We start from the raw sequence: 23,210 nt of genomic DNA, 5'->3' as shown, positions 1-23,210 counted from the left end.
TAGCCATGTTGTGTTTTCTTTCCGAAATTTCTCTCTTCTTTATGAGGAAGAGCTATCGAATTATTCCCTCTCTTCTCCACAATCAATTTCAAAGTCAATTTTATGAATTTTTTGCTCAGCGAGTCCGAGTCCAATAGTTTACCAGTCCCACGTATGAGTGCTTGACAGGTTTACGGGCATTTGTTTGTTACCTCTTTAATATTTTTGATTTCTTGTTATTCCGGTTATTTCATTTAAGTATATTGCCGATCAGTTCATGTAACCAAAAGCGTCAATAAACAGATTTTGAATTGATCAAGTTTAAATCAAGGTCGTTGAGTCGCGGAGGGCTACTAGAATTACGGTGCAGAATTACATTCGTCTCAGAGAGAAAACAAACGACAGAAAAGTATCAGGTGATCGATAGCCTACTACGGTACACACAGTTGACAAACAGTGTTAGGCCTGTGCCGGTTGGTGCGTACTGGGAATAAATATACTGGTTGGTCAGTTGGTTCGGTTGCATGCGTGAAAGAATAGAGTTTGGGTTAGGTGAGGCTAGGCTATTTGTAAATCAAATTTCATTCACCCTGCAGTTACGTTCTGTGGCACGGTGGGTAAATCACTGGACTACAACTGGATTTTTTTTCGTTTGGTTTCGAATCCCAATATTGCAAGTCTGAGTATCAACGTACTCACATACGGCTAACCTGTAGAAATCACCGTACAGTCACGTACAGGTAACAACAGCAATTTAAGTATTAAGGGAGTACGACAAGCCTACCATGCCTATGTACTACAAACACAACTTTTTCCCTCTCGTCGGCCCTACAGTGATGTTACTATAACTGGTGCAATTATAACATGGATAGGATTTGGTCAGGACTAGCCTAAAGTCTAATTCAGTCTTTGTACTAATTCACTCGATAGGCCTATTTTTAAAACAATATAGTGAAGTATTCACACGCAGAAAGGCTAATTGATTTGAGCCATGTGATTAAATTTGGCCAGGCCTTCTCTGATCTGCTGACATTAATAGTCAAACCAAAACGTTCATGTGGTCACGGCTTGTATACCAGAAATCATTGTAGGCCTGTTCATTTTGCTGTTCGTAGGTTTGGTATACCGATTTCTCCATACTTGACTGATAAGTGCTGCTATACGCATTATAAAATTGTTCCAATGGGAATAGGGCCTATTTATTGGGCTTATTATTTCCTGCTTTAGAATACTGAAATAAGCCAAACGTTCATTCAAATATCCAACATCGGTGAAAGTTTGATTACTGTATACATGTAATGTAGGTTTTCATGTTGTATGAATATTTTGCAGTTCAAATGGGTATGATGCTGATTCCAATGTCAAATGCATGAAGTTAGATGGTCAAGGACAGTCAACACCAAGATATCTCTCTTCGACCGATGTTGCACCATAGAAGATCTGATTCTTTCAACTCAAGGAAAGTGATTCAACACGATCGACATAACACTGGAATAGGTTTGCAGTAACGGTTCATTTCATTAAGTCCTATGTACTTTTTAGCCAATTTGGATTTGATTGTAATTGAAACTCTGGAACTGTTAACAAAATACAAGTTGAAAAAACACAAGTTATGCTTGATTCTCATGTTCAAATTTAATTCAAATTCAAATTTATTATTAATTATTATCATATTTACGAAGCATATCATTGGTTCATACAGTAATAAAAATTAGGGCAGAACAAATATTATTACAAAATTTCCAAAAAGGCAATGAATTTCTATAACTAAATGAACATTATTTTTCTAATAACTCGGATCAAGAGTGACTCTCCCGTTTATTAGGAAACACACGCAACTAGTGGAATAGGTTTGATTTACACACATGTTGCAGGTATCAATTGTTAATCACTATAGAATTTGTAATCCATAAAAGCCAAAATCAACATCAGCCGGAAACCCAGACCAGATCAATTCATAATTTATTGATTGAATCTACACTACAATATATGTATTTATTCAAATATTTCAATAAAAACATTAACTTCTTAAATCTATTTATCTGTGAATTCACTCAATCTATCGACTCAGCAGGTGCTTAAGATGAGTTCTTAATAGGACAGATCCATTTTTAAGCATGGTGATAATACAGTATCATGATGTTTGAATGCCAAAATAAATGCCTGGTAAAATAAATTAATATTTGTGATTGTACATCCGCGTATGTTCGGTTTCAATGCTGAATCATATTTAGCGTTTACACAGCATATTAGGTTCGAATCTGTCAATGCATTTTATTCTATGTATCGATATTTCAATTTACTACAATTCCCATCATTCTGAATGGCTTTGCAGAAAACCCGTCATCGCTGCTTGGCAGCTATATTTATTAGTTTTTTTTCAACCTGTGCTTGTTGTTTTGAGAAATACGCAATCCTCTAACCAAACACATCCATCCATTGGTAAATAATGAAGAACCGTATTCAACTTGCAGGTTAAACTGTGATGACTGCACTACTTATGCTTACGATCTTCACATCATTAACCTCACCATCTGCAGCTGCGGGTCACCATTGCCATCGAAATCAGAAAATGCCCGCTTTTATTTATGATGTACCAAAACCTTCTAACAAGCCTGTCATTACATTTGCTGACGTTTTCGAGAAACTTGAGATTATTGTGTACGTCACTGTTTTTATTAATTTTCTATTATTACTGAACATATTGTTTAAGTTGTTTTTATGTGAAATCAGATCAACATACTAAGATTAATATTGAAATCACATCAGGAATACATTGTGTCACATTGGAAATGGTCTCTTTGCCCTTATGTCCACTATATTGGGATATCAAAATGCCCCATCGTATATCTAACTTAAGACCCACTGGTTTCTATGGCCTTCAGCTCAATATTGATATTGACGGTATGGAAGTTACGAATCGCCTTTCTAGGAAAACCATTAATATTCCACGTAGATTTAAACTATCCCTAAAATATTTTGTATGCCTTTTTGTACTCATATCGTTGTTGCTCATCAAGGTCATGTAACTCCTCCATCATCTTTTACGCCAAAATTTAGCTATGAATTGCCCGAGGCCAGTCACTGTAATCTTCTCATCTTTCCGGAGGAAAGATTTGCGGCCAAGGGGGTGATGTCATGCCGGACATTCCTTTAGAAAATATTGGATTTTTATTTCAGTAATTCATTCAATTTTATAATACATTATATCCTAAATTTCTAGTTTTCAATGTATTGTAGTATTGTTATTCATATCAATATCGTTTTATCTCTCTTTTGTGTTGATTATCGATGGTTATAATGTTTGTATAATAATGAAGGCATGGACTTGTTTGGTGTCTAGAACTCAGCGGTAACTAGCAGACTGATGTTTGATAGTTTGGTTGGTGTCAGTCTGTTACTTATTAATTAATTAACAGACTGACACTAGACTACTCTTCGCTGACCAAACTGTGAAATGCTCACCGGCCATACAGTTTTCCCTACAAAAGGGTAGCTTTGACAAGCATGTCATTCTACTCTGAAGCACAGACAAATAAATACTGATCGGACAACTGTATGTTACTTGGATTTGTCTATTTCTTTAAAGGTGAGCGTATGATATTATTGTGATATAGCTTAGGCCGAAGTTATGTATCAAATGGCTTGTATTTCTGAGAGAATTAAGTATTATTAAAGATCTTTAATTTAGATAGTAAAAGGATATCAGATATAAATTCTGCAAAGAAATGAAAGATATTTAATTTACATAATAATATTTTACTAATAACATAATGTATTATAGTTCATATTTCTGATAATGAAATGTATGATTTGTCAGTTATTTGCAAGTTACTTATCATAATTATTACTTATAATTCATAACTAAACAATTAACAACGGTACAACAAGTCTCATATTATCTGTAAACTGTTTTAATTCTACTCTGCTGCATGGATGAATAAATACGGATCTGACAACTGTATGTTATTTGGATTTGTTTATTTTCTTTAAAGGAGCTAGTTCCCCTCGCTCTGCGGCAAGCAACGGCAAATTGAACACCCCGCACGACAGTATACATTACTATTGAAGACAAAGTCTAAACATCTCCAAAGATAAAATTTGTCAAAAATACTTTGTATGAGGTCAAACAGAACTATATATGGGATGGATATTCAATAACTCTTTTATTTCGATGATTGTTCCCATTTAATTTTTTCAATTTCTTACTTAATTTTATATTTTCATTCATTAGATCTTTACTGATATGTTCATAGTAAAAGTAAAGCACTGCCAATATTAAACCTCCAGCAACTAAATAATGTTTTAAATCACTTTTCCCAGTTGGAATGAAACCATCCATTTATTTAAGAAAAAAATTAAAAAATTAATAAATTGATGAATATTTAATATTTTATAATCATTTTTAAAATATTAAACTTTTGTATGATTAAATCAAATAACAATTAAACTTACTGTCCAACAGTTATTCATTAACTAATTTCTCAACTATTATATATTTGAAACATACAGCTTAATCTTTTTTCAATATATATTTATTATTCTTTTCATATTCGATACATTTAATTGTTTGATAATGTTTTGATTTATGTGGTCTTAAATATTTACCTCCACAATAACAATGCACTTTTTCATTAGGATTGAATTTCTAAATTCATCATCTAAATAACATTGAATGCCAATATCTTTATAAGAATTATTATCAACTGATTCACATTGAATTCCAATATTTGATGAATTTTCATTATAGATAATTTGTTTATCATCAAAATTGAAATAATATAAGTGTCTTTTTTCAATTCTTAAGTTAATCAAATCATTGTAACTTTTAGAAAGTATTAAATCATCATTTCTTTCATTAAAAGGAGTTTTGAGAATATTTATTATGTTTTCATCCAAAGATCCTTTATAATTTAGAACTGTATTAAATATTTTAGGATTTTTGATTCCATTATCAAAAGTATCTATTAGTTCAATAATTAAATATGTTTTATTTAATAATATTTGATTAATCATAGTAATATTATCAATTTTATAATGCCTCTCATACACTAAATTTGATGCTGAGATATAATGTTTAATGTTAAATAATGAAAATAATTTATTGGTTTCTTTTATTCGATTTTGAATTTAGGGTTTTCTTCTTCTTTCTTCATTTTTATAACAAAACTTTTATTAAAATAAATCTAACTCATACAATTATTCAATGTTTTAAATATGAATTATTTCACTCACACTTTTTATGTTAAAAATTTATATTTCATCATTCGAAATCTATATTTGATCTTATTTATCTAGATTATTATGCTAACACTTAACTCACTCTTTAAAAATATGAAATTATTAGAGTAATTGGTAATGTCTTGTTTCAAGTCAAAGGTTGAGGGGGCGAGTAAGTAGAAAATGAAAATGAATTCGAGCGTGTGAGAATTTATTTTCATTTTTCATGAGCTCGACCTCTCGACCTTAGGCTTGAAACAAGACATTACCAATTACTCTAGTTTTAAAAGGAATGCAGAACCTCCAACCTATCTTAATTTTGAAGATGATTCTGTAATTAAACAGATTGCTAAGTTAAGACTAGGATGCGCTTTACATAGATGTACAGAAATGAATATGTCAAAATTATGTGACTGAAAATATTGACGAATATCATCTTATCATAGGTTGCAAAAACTTGACTATCTGAGAAGGAAATACCTGTCTAAGAGTATTACACCAGCAAACAGTGTTTTTATTTCTTGGCTAAATTCTGACCAATTTGTAAAATGCTGCAAATTGGCAAATTTTGTATTTCACTATATGAAATTAAAAGCCTAAACCTTTATATCACTGTAAGGTTATAAAATACTGGTAGTGTAATATGATAATAATATGTAGCGTAGTAAGCTGTATTACATGCAGTATTAGTTTTATATAAGAGGGAAATCATCCGTTATGCATGAAGCAACTCCAAAATTTCTATGTGTTAGTTCCCATTGCATTTTGTATGTATATGTATATCTAGGGCCAAAAGCTGAATTTTGTCAAGACAACTTTTTATATTTCGACCATGTTCCTCAGACAAGTCGCTGAAAAATCAAGGTTTTAGTGCCTTGTTCTGTCCCTAAGTGGTGCATTGCACCTATTCTTAGCACTGCACAACTAAACCTGCATACTAACATTGTCCCCCAGATTTAACAAGATTGACCCGATGTTTACAAAGCTTAGTCGCTGAAAGATAGACACACAGATCCACAGACACATTCAGACAGTGCGAAAATGAAATAAGGGTTTCATAACAAAAGCCCGAGAAGCAATAAACTTTTTTAAGTCCAAAATTACATTTCAAATTTCAAATTTTTCTTATTAACCCTCTCCATTGATTCACACCTATAGCAATTGTGTTGGTTACTGATTTTGACATACATGCGGAAATTCCTGGCGATGCCCGTTGTCCATCTGAATTTCATTGTTACTGAGGTAGCCCATTAGGTCATGGTCTAGCTAGGCCTATATAAAGTAGCAAACTTACGTAGGCTTTTAAATCATCACCTGCCACAACAGCAATTTTCAAATCAACCGATGACTTTTTCGCCACCTGTGATAGGGAATGTGCACAACTAAAAGGGTTCACTCCACCTGCGTTGCTTATCACACGTATTCCTGAAATAGATTATTTTTGGCATGTTATGGAAAACATCATTATGAGAGGTAGCCCTCACACAATCAAAAAGTTTTAACTAGTCTTCGATATCTCCAAAGCCTTAGTTTATTTTCAAAAGCGCCTCCCTGTACTTCAGCCATTACTAGATGAATTTAACATATTAGTCCACCTTATTTTCCGGTGTACAAGTTGACGCAGTGTACAAGTCGAGGTCAAATTTTCAGTTTAAAAAATTGAACTAAGGCTATAGTGGGTGTATAAGTCGAGTCCCTTCTTCACGTGTTTATATAAGTCACTTTTGAACACACTTTTGAACACAGTGTTGTGGTCATTCTCATAGTAGTTGAGAGTCTTTACCACTGTTTGCAATTAATCATTGGGATCTGTTGTTTCTGATAGTAAATTACCGGATTAGTGCTAATTGATTGTATCCACCTGTTAAATGTATCGTGTATACATTGAATGCTGCGTGCCTGAATAGACTGCTGTACACGTAGGCCTATTGATTATTGGCACCTGCCATACCAGCGCTGCTGTACAATGATACACGCGTGCACTTTTCTTTCTCATTTGATTTTTAACATCAGTTAATTTTGAACCATTTCCAAACTATAAGAAGCTATCTAATTGGTATACAAGTGTAGCCTAACATAAATCAATATTCCATTTCATCATAACAACCTTGAACTCTTAAACATCATCAGTTTAAACGATATTGATAGTGTATTCGGTGTATAAGTCAACCTACGTTTTTTTTTACATGATTTTTGGTCCGGAAAACTTGACTTATACACTGGAAAATATGGTAATTGAAATTCAGGAGAGCACTCAGTTCTATCCAAACCCAGGGTAAATTACTGCTTCATTTCTTAATAAAGATTTTGAGTAAAAATCGTTTTAAGAAACAGCTGGAAAGCAAGATTTTTTTACCACAAACCATATTTTGTAAGTACTCTTTCAAATAGGTAAGGATGAACTTTAAGGGTGTTGATGCCAAAATGTATGGTGGCGCCCCCCTTTTATGGTGCTCCCTGCTCCGGAAGTATAGCTGCAGGGCAGAACACGTTGTTTTTTCGGAAGTTATATGAGCCAGGAGATCGTATCATGTTTGTAAGTTTATTTTAGTTTATATTGAGATTTGAAGATGTTAAACCTTTCGGATTTTTAAGGTCATTTTGTATTTTTCTAGAAATCTCGATATTCGGAGCTTGAATTATGTAAACAGCGGCTGCAGTGTTTTGTATGTGGAACTACTGTGTGTACCATTACTGTTAGTGTCACAATTGGTTGGAACAACTGTACTGTTTGGAACAAATAAAGGAACGAAATCGAGCATATATCAAGAGCGAAATACGTCCTGGTTATTATTGGTATTGTCTGTTGGATTTTCGATGCTATATTAATTTAAACATGCGACTCGTGTAAGTACTGCTGTTTTAGTTCTGAAGTTATTACGTGTGACTAGCTGCTATGCTAGTATGATCATCAGCTGATCATGGAGTATGCAGAATTTATGAAGAGGGTTAGTTCCTTCTTGACTGTGGATGAAGACTATAGTGATTGTAGTAGGCCTAGTGTAAACCAGTCGGAGTATCTAGGTCGTTTAGAAAATAGAATTAAGGAACTGGAGGTCGAAGTTCAATCGCTTACCAAACGGAACTGGAAATCGTCTGTAGTCGATAACTCGTTGAAATTGCATGATCCGTCGTTTCCGTCGTAAGAGATGATCGTGCGTATCCGTCTACAGTTAGACATGATCCGTCGTTTCCGTCCTCAGTAAGAGATGATCGTGCGTATCCGTCTACAGTTAGACATGATCCGTCGTTTCCGTCGTCAGTAAGAGATGATCGTGCGTATCCGTCTACAGTTAGACATGATCCGTCGTTTCCGTCGTCAGTAAGAGATGATCGTGCGTATCCGTCTACAGTTAGACATGATCCGTCGTTTCCGTTGTCAGTAAGAGATGATCGTGCGTATCCGTCTACAGTTAGACATGATCCGTCGTTTCCGTCATCAGTAAGAGATGATCGTGCGTATCCGTCTACAGTTAGACATGATCTGTCGTTTCCGTCGTCAGTAAGAGATGATCCGTCGTTTACGTCAGCACGAAAAGACGAACAGGTATATTCCTCTACAGCTGCCGAAAGGGGTTACACACCTGCCGCTCCAGTATCTAATGGAAACGCAGTTACGATTGACAAGCCGCCATTCGAATCGACAGTAGCGGCAGGTACTACGCTTAGGCCGGAGGCCGTGTCCTTCACACCTGAATATGGTCATGTCAGTGTAAATCCATCATATAACCTGGAAAACCTATTGTCCAGGCAAATAGAAACCACAATGGCCTTGACTTTACCACAAACTGAAATGCCCAAATTTGATGGCGATCCGTGTGAATTCTACAGTTTTATGAGAGCATATGATACCCTGATAGATCGAAAAACGTCTAATGATGGGACTAGGTTTTATCTCTTGCTACAGTGCACTACTGGAAATGCGAATGAACTTGTAAAAAGTTTTTGTTCATTGGAGTCGTTGAGCGGATTAAATAACACGTTGTCAGCACTGAAGAAACAGTACGGTCAGAGCTACAAGATCACTTGCAGCTTCGTGGATAAGTTGGTCAGCGGACCACCCATAAAGGCGGAAGATAGCGCAGGAATGCAGAAATTGTCGGTCGTTGCGATGAGTTGCGTTAATACCCTTCGCGATATTGGATATCTGTCCAAGGTTGAAAATCCGGAGACAATGCGGAAGCTGAGCGAAAGACTACCGTATGATGCACGCAAACGCTGGCGTGTAACTGCAGATCGGATCTCTGAGGAAGCGGGTCGAGAAATTAGCTTCCAAGATATGGCTTCATTTATTACCAAGGAGGCGCGTGTGTTAAATCACCCCGTTTTTGGGAAAGTTTTTAGCGATCGTAAAGTGGAAAAACCTCCACAAAGTTATGAAAGGGGAAATACCCTTAGAAAATCTGTTCATGCCGTAAAGCATGAAAGTTCAGGTCCTGTTTCGAATTTTGTCAAATGTCAATATTGTAGTAACAGTGAGCACTGGACAGATAAGTGTGATATTTTCAAAGCAAAATCTGTTGAAGAACGGAGGGATTATGTTTTAAATAAAGGTCTTTGTTGGTTGTGCCTTAAGCCTAATCATAGAGCTTAACAGTGTCGTAGCAAGTTATCGTGTTTAAAATGTAGTAAGTCTCATAATGCATTGTTACACTTTGAATCGGAGAGGCCTCCTAACAACGAAGAGGCTGATAAGTCTGCTAAGAGCGGGTTTGTCACTAGTAGTACCTTAGATTCCGTTATTGGTCTGCCTATCGTACCCGTTAGAGTTATCGGTGACAAAGTTATTGAAACTTATGCATTCCTTGATAATGGTTCTACAGCATCATTCTGTACTGAAAGTCTTATTAAAGGTTTAGGAATTTCTGGAGTTAAAACTGAATTTAAGCTGTGTACGTTAGGTAAAGATGAGAAAATCATTAGTACTAAGGTAGACTTAACTGTGTCGGACCTTAACGGGCAATCTAGCGTGCCCCTCCGTGATGTAATATCGGTTTCGAATCTGCCCATATCAGTCGACGACATAGCAAAACAGGTAGACATTGATAAGTGGCCACATTTGTCCGATGTAAAGGTTGAACTTATAAATTCTGGTGTTGAGATTCTAATAGGCAACGACAATTGTGAAGCACTTGAACCGCTTGAAGTGCGTAAAGGTAGAGGTAAAGGTCCGATTGCGGTTAAGACAGTTTTCAGTTGGACAATAAATGGCCCGCTTAAACGTTGTATGAGTATTAATACAAAGGAAAACTGTAAACGTGTAGGAGCTTTTAAACTGACCAACGGTTGAACGATTTGTTCCAAGATTATTGTAATCGCGAGTTTAATGACGACGAAGTTTGTTGTGATAAGACTAGGTCTGTAAATGACCAGAAAGCTATAGGCTTATTCGAAAATTCTGTAGTATTGTCTAGTGGTCATTATGAGATCGGCCTTCCATGGAGGTCATGCCCACCTAGTATGCCCAATAACCGTATTTCGGCAGAACGTAGGTTGCTATATCTAAAGCAAAGGCTGTTGCGGAATGAAGATTTAAAATTAAAGTATGACGAATATGTTAGGGACTTAGTCTCATCGGCCTTTGCTGAAAGATTAACTGAGCAACAGGTTAATGAGGGTATCGGATTTACGTGGTACATACCCCACCACCCAGTATTCAATGAGAAAAAACCTGATAAATTTAGGGTTGTGTTCGATGGCTCCTCTAAATATGAGGGAGTCTCCCTGAACGATTCTTTATATCAAGGGCCTGACCTTACTAATACATTAGTGGGTGTTTTGTGTCGCTTCCGTCAGGAGCTTATTGCATTTACTGCTGACATAAAATGCATGTTTCATCAAGTCAGGGTGCCTGACAGAGATGCTCATGCACTCCGTTTTCTCTGGTGGCCTGACGGAGATCTTGATTCGGATCCGGTAGATTATCGTATGCTGGTACATATCTTTGGTGCGGTAACGTCACCTAGTGTGTGTAATTTTGCTCTACACCGGACCGCCGAGGATAATATTCACCTGTTCAGTAGTTCGGTTGTAAATACTGTATATAATAATTTTTACGTGGACGATTGCCTTTAATCTTTGGAATCTGTTCCCATGACAGCAGAAATGGTTAGCCGTTTAAGCACTCTTAGCCTTGGGTGGCTTTAAACTGACCAAGTTTACCTCAAATTCTAAGGAAGTATTGGGAAGCATCCCCTTGGAGGATTGAGCTGACAAATTAAGGGAAATTGGTCCTGGACTCCCTGGCGAAAGAACACTAGGTATATGGTGGGATATGGACAAGGATGTATTCAAAATCAGTGTTAATTTAAAGGACCGTCCAGCAACACGGCGTGGAATGTTATCCACTATTACTGGCATTTACGATCCGTTAGGGTTCGCTTCACCTGCTTTGTTACCGGGTAAAATAATTTTGCAGGAGTTGTGTAAAATGGGCTGCGGTTGGGATGACAAGTTACCCCTCGAGTATGTGACTCGATTTGAAAATTGGAAGTCAGGTTTACCTGATATTGTCAGGGTATCTATTCCCAGGTGTATCAAACCCCCCGGGTTCAAGGTAATTAATGCTCAGTCACATCATTTCGCCAATGCGTCTCAGGACGGCTACGGATTTGTTACTTATTTGCGGCTGCGCGACGATAATGATAAGGTTCATACAACGTTAGTAAACTCTAAATCTAGAGTTTCTCCGCTTAAAGCGGTCAGCATCCCCAGATTGGAGTTAGCTGCTGCAACCTTAGCAGTAAAGAATGATCAAACATTGCGTAATGAGTTTGAATTTGAAATTCACGATTCACAGTTCTGGTCGGATAGTACAACCGTGATAAAGTATGTCAATAATGCTGACAAGAGGTTTAAAACTTAAGTAGCCGATCGTTTGGCCATGATTCACGCAGGTTCAAATCCAGATCAATGGCACTACATTCGTTCTAAAATGAACCCGGCTGACGCTGTGTCCCGAGGCGTCTCTGCTCAGGAGTTCCTTCAAGCTGACTGGGTCTCTGGTCCATCATTTTTGCGTTTACCAGAATGTGATTGGCCTAAAGGGTTGGATAACCTTGAAATACATGAGGACCCTGAGGTAAAAGAGGTTTCTTCCTTTCAGACGAGTGTCAAGAAGGTAGATTCCGAGAGTAAAAGTGAAAATCATGTCATTGCTGACGATACCGGTTACATGTTATTAAATATGGCTAACAAATTCTCTTCTTGGTATAAGCTTAAGGCTGTTACCGCATGGGTCCTACGTTTCGTCAGAAATCTGAAAGCGGCAGTGACCGCTAAACATGATAAAGGTGTACAAAGGTATACAGGGTTTATGACCGTACCTGAAATCAGGCATGCAGAGAAAGTATTACTGCCGGCTGTGCAATCGAAATATTACAGTTACGAAATGAGAATTCTTTCTGGCGCTTGCAGGAGGAAGACTTTGAAACAGACTAGCCCCATAAAAAGGTTGGACCCGGTATTTGAAGATGGGTTCTTAGAGTAAAGGACGTCTCACAAATTCCAATTTGCCTTATAGTAGTAAGCACCCTATAATCTTGCCAAAGGGCTCTTATGTTACTAGGTTGATAGTTACGTACTACCATAGGTATGTGGTTGGGCATTCTGGTCACAGGGACTTGTCACAATTGATAGTGAATGAATAAAACCAATATCAATGACCAGGTCCACTATCCCTGTATAATATAAAAAACAAGGGTGGCAATAAATTGTCAATCTGACAATGACTTCTCCACTTCAATCGACTGTAATTCCAAAAATTCTCAACCGATTCACATGAAATAAGCTTTAATACAACCTAGAAGACTTTCTGCTTCCAACGAGCCTTTAACCACCACTCTCCGACAATTATCTCACAACGCAATCACCTTTTTTTGACGAGAGATAGCTCAAAATGGAGGTGTACCGATTCTATGGTGGACAGCAAAATGGTCGTATTTTTCACTTCAAACGATGATTTCTATGTGAAATCTTAGAGATAACCCCAACAAACCATGCATTTTTTAAAACTACGCCGTCATACCTGTACGCTTATCTCATTTATGTGTATAATCCATGCGATGGGTGAGGTCACAAGCTCAAAATCGAACAAATATACGAAAAAGTCACCTCACACTATCGCACTGACGGCCATTAATCACATGACATGCATAGGTTCGGGCTAAAGATTTCACGTTCGTCTATTGGCTACCGGGTGAAAGGTGACAGCGTAAACACAACAAACGCGCTGATTGGCTCACCCGGTGACGTGCGAGTAAAATATAAACAGGAAGCAGGTGGCTATGCGTTGATTGGTTTATCGGGAGGTGTGTCAGAAAAATATAAACAATGTGTACATACAATGAGCACGTGGTTAGAGCGTGCATGATAATTAGGATATTCATCACCACCACCTGGTGAGATGATGAGATTAAGATTTGTTGTGAAATTCAAGATGGAGCCCAGCGTGGAGCAACGTGCTGCAATAGATCTCGCTGTTGCAGGCCATAACATTTTCATCTGTGGTCAAGCAGGGACCGGTAAATCATACACGATAAAAAGTATTGTAAAGAATTTGCAGGAAAGAGGGAAAAATGTTCACCTCACTGGATCTACGGGTAAAGCTTGCCAGGTGTATTCAGCAGTATAACCTCGTCCCATGACTATACACAGGTACGGCTCTTAAAAATTTAAGTACTCTCCAAAATCATAACTCTTGAATGAAATGGGGCCTATTCGATTATATCATTTTTGGACTTGTATGCTATTGAGGATAGTCTGGCCAATACACAATTTTTGTTGACCCTCATGAAATTTTTTGGTCATGAGGCACGAGCCCTGTGAGTAACGTAAAATTTACATATTGCATTTTTTCTAATAGATGGACAGGGATTAACAATGGACGGCACAAAGCGCAAAAGGTCGTCGAAATGCTATGGACGCAAGATGATTTTAAAAAAACCCATGAACGAATGGTCAGTTGTGATGTATTGATCATTGATGAAATTTCAATGATTTCTACCAAGATTTTCGAATTGATAGAAGAAGTAATACGGCGTACCAGGAAATCGGATTTGTATTTCGGTGGCATACAAGTAATAGTTGCTGGTAAGATAACCATCATGTGTATGCGTGAATCAATACTATGAACTTGAAAAACCATATAAAAAGCATATCTTTTTTAAACAGGCGACTTTTACCAGTTACCCCCTGTAAAAAATGCGTTGTACAACGACGATGGAAAAATGGCGTTCGAGTCAGTTATATGGGATAAGACAATTGTTCACACGATTAAACTTGTCACAGTAATGAGACAAAAGGACAATTTCTTCGGTCAGGTAGCCCAAGAAGTTTATAAAACTGTCTATTTTGATACATACCATACCTATTATTACTTGAAAATGATTTCACTATAATAGGTTGTAAATGAAGTCAGCAAAGGCTGTTGCTCAACTGAGGCAATCGATTTTTAAAGGGACTTTCGTGCAAGGAAAGCCTCAAAACTCAAGTGAAACTGCCACCAACACTGAAGCACAAGTTGAAAGTTCAGAAAGCGTATTCAATGTGAGTATAATGTCTGAAAGGCAATCGTATCCTTTTCTTAGTTTTCTACATTCTACTAACTGTTACGATGTTGACATATTTCAGATGGCAGGTGATCTTATGACGTACAAAGCTACAGACCATGGACATAGGAAAACAAATTTTCAAGCGCCCAAGCTACTGCATTTGAAGCGAAATTGCCCAGTAATGTTGTTGGTCAACTTGTCAGATAATCTGGTCAATGGATCCCTTGGCTATGTCAAGGACTTTACTGATGAGGGACCAATCGTTCATTGGGGTCAATAGTGAGTCAATAAAGATAACAACGTGTAACACATTCTTTTGTATCTATGACGATATATACAGCTCATAGAGCTGGCTTTAATAACAAGAAACATAACTTAAAATAAACTGAAAATGATTTTAAAACTGTTGAAAAATTAAAGATTTAAAATTAAAATTAAAATATAGTTATCTTTGCTCATATTAATCAAGATTGCACTATGACTGTAATTATCAATAGCACAAAAATCAATACACGAATCACAATTCAGTACAAAATGCAAACATTGTTTTTCAGTCTTCGATCCATCACAAGACCGTATAATCGCCGAGAGGTTGCAAATCCCCATTGCGCTGGCTTTTGCATTTACTGTCCATAAGGCACAGGGCATGACTTGTTCGAGTGTCACGGTTGATTGCACTCCCATTAATCGTCCTGGACAACTTGGTGTTGCGATTGGAAGAGTTACAAATTCGGATGGATTGCGATTGATAAACTTTTCTGAACAATGCATCATCAAACAGCCGTGTTCGATTGATAAATTTTACGAGTGCCGTTCGAACATTATTTCTCATCTTGTTGTCGGAATAAAGTTTGCACGAAAGATGATGAAGCGACAGCAGAACCAGTTGCAGAAGCACGCGATGACGATGATAGTCTGCTGATTCAGAATCTAAACGAAATAAATAGAATAATTGAAATTGAATCAGAAACTGTACATCACTTACCCCCGGATTTGAAAAAGTTTTGGCAGCTGTTCGTTTCAATAAGATTATTACGGATTTTCAGCGATCTGTAAATTCAGTTATCGATAACTTGGACAGAGAAAAGCTGGACAATTTTCTTGCTTGGACTTTGATGTCTGTCGAAAGTATTTTTACAGAAACTGTCAGTGAAAGTGAACATTCACAAATGAATTTAACGAATGCGTATCAAAAACTGCATCAGTTTTCAACTGGACTGGATTTTAAACTTCATCGCGGTAAACTATATTCATCACTTCATTGTTGTTCAGAAGGAGAATCGTATGTTACGTATGAATTGTATGTCGAAGTACGAAAAATTGTCGTTTCTCGACTTGCAGATACAGTTTGCCCAACATCGTCAAAAATCGATAGTAAGTAATTTTTGTAAATTATCAAGACAAAAACATTCTTATTCTATTTATAGATATTATAAGTCCTAGTTATTTTATTTCAGTCTGGTTTTTGAAATGAACATTGTTAAATTGATTTCACGGCTTACAGAACGGAGAGCCAGATTGAAAGCTGTGACTTTAACTCATTGAATGAGACTTCTCGTCGTCAAAATGTACGACAAAGTCTTGTACATATCACAGATTCAGTGAACGAATTTTTTGTCTATTTATGCAAATCTGTTGTTGAGTTCCAGTCAATAGAAAATTTGAATGCGCATGGAGAACGGTACCACCATATACTCATTAGAACATTAATGTTGGATAGTGACATGGAGGATTTGTTTCTTAAGCTTTACTCTGATTATTCGGAGAGTGAAAAGGTTATTCTTTGCAGACTTTACAAAGAAATCGTAACACTCTATTCTCGTGTCACTGTGAAACAATTACACTCGGACTATTTAAACGAAATTAAGAAGAAAAAAGATTTGGTGCATCGGACCAAAGTTCTTGTTGGTAGCCAAGGAGCACAGCGTGAAAAGAAATCTACGAAATATGTTTTTGATTTTCAATCAATACTCGATGACATTTCGTTGGGGAAAGAAATTTCTCACAAAAGGCTTGTTGCAGCTATCCAGTCGTCAGATTTCCCCAAATTAAAGAAAGAACAATTGCAGAAGCTGTGTGTAGCATATAATGTGCCCTATATGCAGCTTGACACAATGAAGGCTCTTATATCCAGATTATCTATTGAGATTGTAAATCTAGAGTGTATGCCAAATATAAGGGATGCATTTGAAGCATCAACATCATCCGCTAAAAATGTTACTAGTACATGTAGTACAAAACCTTACGTGCTCGGCCACTAAATCAGTACATATGCCCTGAATGTCAACAGCCGTGGTCTGAAAACAGTGGGAATGGATTGCATGTGATAGGTGTGATCGGTGGTTCTACCGATTTTGTGCCGAACTATTCGATGACGATGAATGGGAATTTCTAAATGGAAACAAGGATGAAGAATTTATTTGTAGTTATTGCTGATAAATCAGCGGTAGGTAACATTATGCAATGATTAGGCTAAAAAAATTGATACCTTGTTTCTCAGTCTACAGAGCTTAAAATTTTACGCTGCCGGCCGCCTACCTACCCTGTACATTACTTTTAAAAATCGTGATCAATTTTACCATAACAGACCCGGCTGCTATAGAAATGAACTGATTACAAATTTTATTGGAGTTGACGAAAGTGACTCGGCCACTGCAGAGAACCAAGGTATCATTTTTTAGCCTTTTCATGTTTTTATAATTATCGCTGTATTATTTAAATGTGGAGATCTTGTAATAGATACTAATAGAGGTTTTAATTTACCTTTGATTGGAAATATCCATCAGCGCAATTCTTTTAGATGGTCGAGGGTTCAATGGTCTGTCCGTTCGGAAACAAAACGGATCTGCCGATTGTTTATTATTTGCCGCGTTCGATTTACGTGAAACTGTTTTCTGCGTTAGTATTATGGTGTTCACTGACTTCTTATAATCGGCATACGTGGGATTGGATTTATTCCCATTTAAGCTACGTTGTTGGCAGAAATGGTTCTCAATCTCATCGGAATTAAGGCGGCTGGGATTTATTACTTGTGTCATACTTGTCGTTGAACCTGAAATTATGCATTACAAATGAATTTTATGGATGACATTCTCATAAAATAGGTTATTCTTTCAAACAAATTGGGTTGTAACTGGTGGCAACATAGATTTACAGTAGTCCTTGAACATTTTTGGATTGTTATTATTTTCGATAAATAACCCTAGACTCATTGTTTGAAAGAAACAATTAAGAATGTAGAACAGGGACATTTATCTTTGTCATTATATAATTTAGATTAGTAAGCTATATTTAAGGTTCTAAACTAAATTCTATCATATTAGCCCCAAGATGTACGACCATATCAGGTATTGAAATATCTTTTGAAAAGCTGTCATTTAATGTTTGTGTATTTACCTATGTTCACACAACGATATGAATCCCAGCAAGGATGACTTTAAATCTTCTCTGCACTCTGCAGTCATCAGAAATTTATTGGTAGGTTGAAGATTGCTGTCATTTATAACAGATTTTTCCCAATCATTAAACCATTTCAATATTGCAATTAGTTTCTTTATGCGGTCGTCTCTTATTGAAACTATTGAACATTTTCCATTCGAAATGCTGTCCATTAATAAAGATATGGCGTTTCCTGCTACTTGGTGAACTGGCGAATAAACTATTCCTGATCTTTTTAAATGTATGTTTGATGTCCATTATAAAGAACATTTTGTCATCATTTTGTACTGAGAAAACTGCTTCAGAAGGGTTACCGGAAAAGTGTAATTTCACAAATTGACGATTTGTAATTGCGCCGTCTAGATTGATACGATCTCCCAAAACATTACATATATATCAGTTGCTGATGCTTGCTTTGTTGGAAAGTGGCAGATAGGAAAGCGGAATCCTGTAAATCCAACAAATTCGAATTGCAATACGTGCGAAGCCAATGATTGCTCTCTGGTGTTACTCTTTATGATTTCCAGGTCATTGGCCTCTGGCCCAGATTCTACAAAGCCAACAAGACGTAGTCGATCTCCATCTCCAACTGTCACGATGTTTTTTTTCGATTGACATTTCATCGAGCAACAATCCTCCAACGAATCCCTCTTTTGAAATTTTCCGCCTCGTTGCTACGTTTATCATCCATTCCAGGGTTTCGGTATTCAAGCCCGACTCTTGTGGAACTGAATTTTTATACATTCTAAGTAAACGTTCGGATGGTAGAATCAAATAACCTGATTCTTTAAGGTTACGATACGAATCAGGGCTCCTTGCCCAAAGCGACAGGCATTGAGCAATTAATTTTCTATCCCAGCGATGACTGTTGACACCTGATGTAGCCAGCATCTTTCTTTGTTGCTCCATCAGAGTTTTCATTTCACCTAAAGAAGAAGTTCAAATTTAGTAGATACTAAAAAAAATTAGACTCCATTTTTTATGAAATAAAACTTACTTGTTGCGTGTGGGAATATTGCATCCATAATTTTTGACATGTCACCACTATCTCGAATTTCGATTGAATTTCGTTTAGGCTTTTCACATAGTGTTATATCATTGCATTTCCTATATGACGATGATTTACTGTCTTTGATAAATGTCAGGATACGTTCACATGTCTTCATACGTAGACACACTGTAGAAAAGTTGTTTCCATCGGATATTGTCTCCACGAAGATATCTTTCACAATGGATATAAACGGTTTAACTTTTCCCAGGCAAAGTCTGATTTTTTTCACAATGAGAATGATTGATGAGATCGAGTGAACTGTACGTGTATATCTATTTGATATTCCATATAACTGTAGTTCTATTGGGGTTGTACCGATCATCAATTGCCAGGTATAATCCGTGCCATTTAAGATAACTTTTTTCATCACAGAATTGTTGTTCACTGCATATCCTGAATCGATCTCAATTACATACAAGTCCTTTCTTTTGTATGCAATACATGTATGATCCAATGTAGCATTGTCAATTAATTCGTTTAAGCTGCGTTCATCCGAGTCATTTTCTTCTCTTAGTGAAATTCCTGGATAGATGAATACTCTGGAAACTTTTGAGTCTCGAATTCGTTTTTTGGTAACTCCGAATAATCCGTGAATGTATTTCCCGAATGTAATATCATTGACCGGCGATGTACCAGATGACAGGCAGCTTTCTTGATAATGCAAGTATACAGTTTGCACTGGTACTCCTGGTGAAGTTTCATCCTCAATCAGATTTAGTGATAACCTAGAATATAAAAAAGAACTTATATTGAATCAAATATTAGGCCTTCCCAAAATGGTGATCCTGGATCATTTAGGTCTAGGCCTATTTTTCTTACCTATTTTGACAAAATTATCTAGGCCTAGGCCTAAAGGCCTAATAATGTCATATAATGTCATAGGTGGCAGGTCTGCATACGTAAGGCGGTAAATAGCCTACCTGATGCAGCCGCAGGTGGTTAAAGGCCTATGCCTCCATGCCGCGCCTACCAACTGAAGCTATTTTCATCTAGGCCTAGGCCTAATCATGGTTAGGTATGGAATGGAAACACGTTGTTAAACATTCAAATCATGGAGTCACTTTTCTTTATTCAATCAACCCCATTCGATGAAGAAGTCCTTTTTGCAATCCTTGGGCTAGGCCGGCCTTACTACTACAGTGTAAAATGTGGGCCTATTTAAAAACAATGTTTTAGTTTACAACTGCCAGTCCATTCCTGTTCCTTTAAAAGTAAAGTTGTCTAAAGACCAGGTTTGCCTGATGTAGGCCTACCACGTAAAAAACTGACTGAGCTGGGCCACCTAAAGTCCTTTCCCCAAGTCAAGTTGAAATAGACATTTAGGCTCTGCACCCTGCTTTTATTTCAGGTAGGCCCTACACCCGCCACGCACCGCGACTGGCGTTGCTTGTGTACCGTATTATGTTTTTAATTTGCACAAATTTGGACTGATAATTTTTTATTAGGCCTAGGCCAAGTTAGAGGCCTGCTAAGTCATTATATTTCAGATTATACTGACCATGAAACTATAGCCGATGTCATTATAATTTATAATCTACAAACATGTAGTAGTCAGGCAGTCATCTCAATCGCCCAACAGCGTGACGAATTTTCGATTTTCAGATTTTGAATTTCGTGCGTAATGACGTCATTGAAACTTCTGACCAATGAGAACACTTCGTGCTATGTTGATAGACCGCGGCAAGTCTACGTCTGTAGACTTGAAAAAAGGAAATATTTGCAAATAATACCACCCCTCAGACGAATGTTGCACTATATTTTCATAATACGGATATTTTATTAATTATCAGAACTTTGTTAATAAATTTTGTAATGTTTTTTCGAAATCTCTAAGCCAATCAATGCGCGTGAAATATTCAGCCCGTTACTACGATATCACGTGATTAATGGCCGCCCAGTTGATGACAAGTTGAACGCCGTGTTCGTCCTCATTTTCGATTTTGAGCTTGTGAGCTCACCCATCGCGTGGATTAAACAAATAAATGAGATTAGCGTCCAGGTATGACCGCGTAGTTTTAAAAAATGTATGGTTTGTGGGGGTTATCTCTAAGATCTCACATAGAAATCATCGTTTGAAGTGAAAAAAACTGCCATTTAGCTGTCCACCACAGAATCGGTACACCTCCATTTTGAGCTATCTCTCATCAAAAAACGATGATTTCGTTGTGAGATAATTGTCGTAGAGTGGTGTTTAAAGGCTCGTTGGAAACAGAAAGTCTTCTAGGTTGTATTAAAGCTTATTTCATGCGAATCGGATGAGAATTTTTGGAAGTACAGTCGATTGAAGTGGAGAAGTCATTGTCAGATTGAAAATTTTTTGCCACCCTTGTTATTTTATTATACAGTTGCAGGGATACTGGTACCCCCATCATTGGTCTCATCCATTATCAATCGTGACAAGTCCCTGTGATTCTGGTAGGAATCATGTTTTGGCGGCTATTAGAGGGAAATTCTGGATAACGCGTGGTAACTCACTAGTGAGATCTGCCTTGTGTAGTTGTGTAGACTGTATTAAACGACAAGGTGCAGTGCATGGTCAAAAGATGGCTAATTTACCCGCTGACAGGGTAACACCCGATAAACCTCCATTCACTAATGTCGGTGTAGATCTGTTCGGACCTTTTATGGTCAAAATCGGTCGCAGTCAGTTAAAACGGTACGGTTGTATCTTTACTTGTCTGGCTTGTCGTGCAATACATATTGAAGTTTTGCATAGTATGGATACACCTTCCTTTATAAACGGTTTGATGAGATTTATTGCCCGTAGAGGTTCACCGGAGTCGATCCGATGTGACAACGGCTCTAATTTTGTGGGGGCTGAGAGAGAACTCAAGATTTGTATTTCAAATTGGAATCAACAGGAAGTGTCCAATTTCTTGCTTCAGCGGGAAATAAATTGGAAGTTTAACCCGCCTGCTGGTAGCCATTTAGGTGGCGTCTGGGTAAGATGCATCCGGAAGATGCATCCATAAGGAAAATACTGGGTGCTCTGCTGTGTCAGCAGACGTTGACTGATGAAAGTTTGCAGAAGCTTATGTGCGAGGTTGAAAGTGTTGTCAATAGCCGTCCATTAACCCATGTTTCTGATAACAAAGATGATATACATGCTTTAACACCTAATCACCTCTTATTACTGTGCCCTGGTGAAACCTTGCCACCTGGTATCTTCATTGATACAGATATATATGTGCGTCGCAGATGGCGACAGGTACAATACTTAGCTAACATTTTTTGGCGTCGGTGGAATAAGGAATATCTGCCCCTCATGCAAGAACGTCAAAAATGGCATAATCCCAGGAGAAATATAGTCACTGGCGATATTGTGTTAATCAAAGATGATACTGCTGCTAGGTGTAACTGGCCGTTAGGCAAAGTAATTCAAGAGTTTCTTGGTAGTGACGGATTAGTAAGAAGCGTATTATTAAAAACTAAGGATAATGAGTTGATCTGGCCTGTGGACAAATTAGTATTACTTGAATTGGATGAATAATTGCATACGCATTTATGTATAACCGGGTTGATTGTTTTCCACTGTAATTGCATTTAGTTGTTCTAGTATGTTAAATTTTAGTTTTTTGTTGTATTGTTCATTTTTATCAAATGATTTATAAGCACTTCAGGGGCAATGATAAGTTTCCTTTACTTAAGAAAGGTGGCGCTTTGGTAAATGTGTGTTAGTTATTATGGTAGAATCAATTTAGGATTTTGAGTGTTAAGGGACTGGGTGCCCATAAGGGGGAGGGTATGTTGATGCCAAAATGTATGGTGGCGCCCCCTTTTATGGTGCTCCCTGCTCCGGAAGTATAGCTGCAGGGCAGAACATGTTGTTTTTTCTGAAGTTATATGAGCCAGGAGATCGTATCATGTTTGTAAGTTTATTTTAGATTATATTGAGATTTAAAGATGTTAAACCTTTCGGATTTTTAAGGTCATTTTGTATTTTTCTAGAAATCTCGATATTCGGAGCTTGA

At 37.1% G+C, this 23,210-nt stretch overlaps 2 protein-coding genes across 2 annotated transcripts in view; one reads left to right on the top strand and one right to left on the bottom strand.

Moving 5' to 3' along the window:
- LOC141905259 (uncharacterized) overlaps positions 1–23,210 on the bottom strand; it is a 179,501-nt gene that overhangs the window by 93,574 nt on the left and 62,717 nt on the right. Inside the window, exon 4 of the mRNA XM_074794083.1 lies at positions 6,494–6,624. Coding sequence (XP_074650184.1) covers positions 6,494–6,624 — 131 coding nt within the window. The remainder of the gene's footprint in view (positions 1–6,493; positions 6,625–23,210) is intronic.
- On the top strand, positions 13,841–15,672 carry LOC141905227 (uncharacterized). The gene is made up of 5 exons (XM_074794042.1): positions 13,841–13,854; positions 14,063–14,289; positions 14,371–14,519; positions 14,830–15,029; positions 15,279–15,672. The coding sequence occupies exons 1-5, from the start codon at positions 13,841–13,843 to the stop codon at positions 15,670–15,672; spliced, it is 984 nt and encodes a 327-aa protein (XP_074650143.1).

This window comes from Tubulanus polymorphus, chromosome 5 (assembly GCF_964204645.1).
Source record: "Tubulanus polymorphus chromosome 5, tnTubPoly1.2, whole genome shotgun sequence".
NCBI classification, from domain to species: domain Eukaryota; kingdom Metazoa; phylum Nemertea; class Palaeonemertea; order Tubulaniformes; family Tubulanidae; genus Tubulanus; species Tubulanus polymorphus.
Note: the sequence above shows the minus strand (reverse complement) of the source record. Positions and strands in the feature narration are given on the sequence as shown.

Coding starts and splice junctions, on each gene's coding strand:
- LOC141905227 (XM_074794042.1), top strand. Junction 14,290..14,370: donor CATACAAGTAATAGTTGCTG/GTAAGATAACCA, acceptor TTTTTTAAACAG/GCGACTTTTACCAGTTACCC. Junction 14,520..14,829: donor AGGACAATTTCTTCGGTCAG/GTAGCCCAAGAA, acceptor GACATATTTCAG/ATGGCAGGTGATCTTATGAC.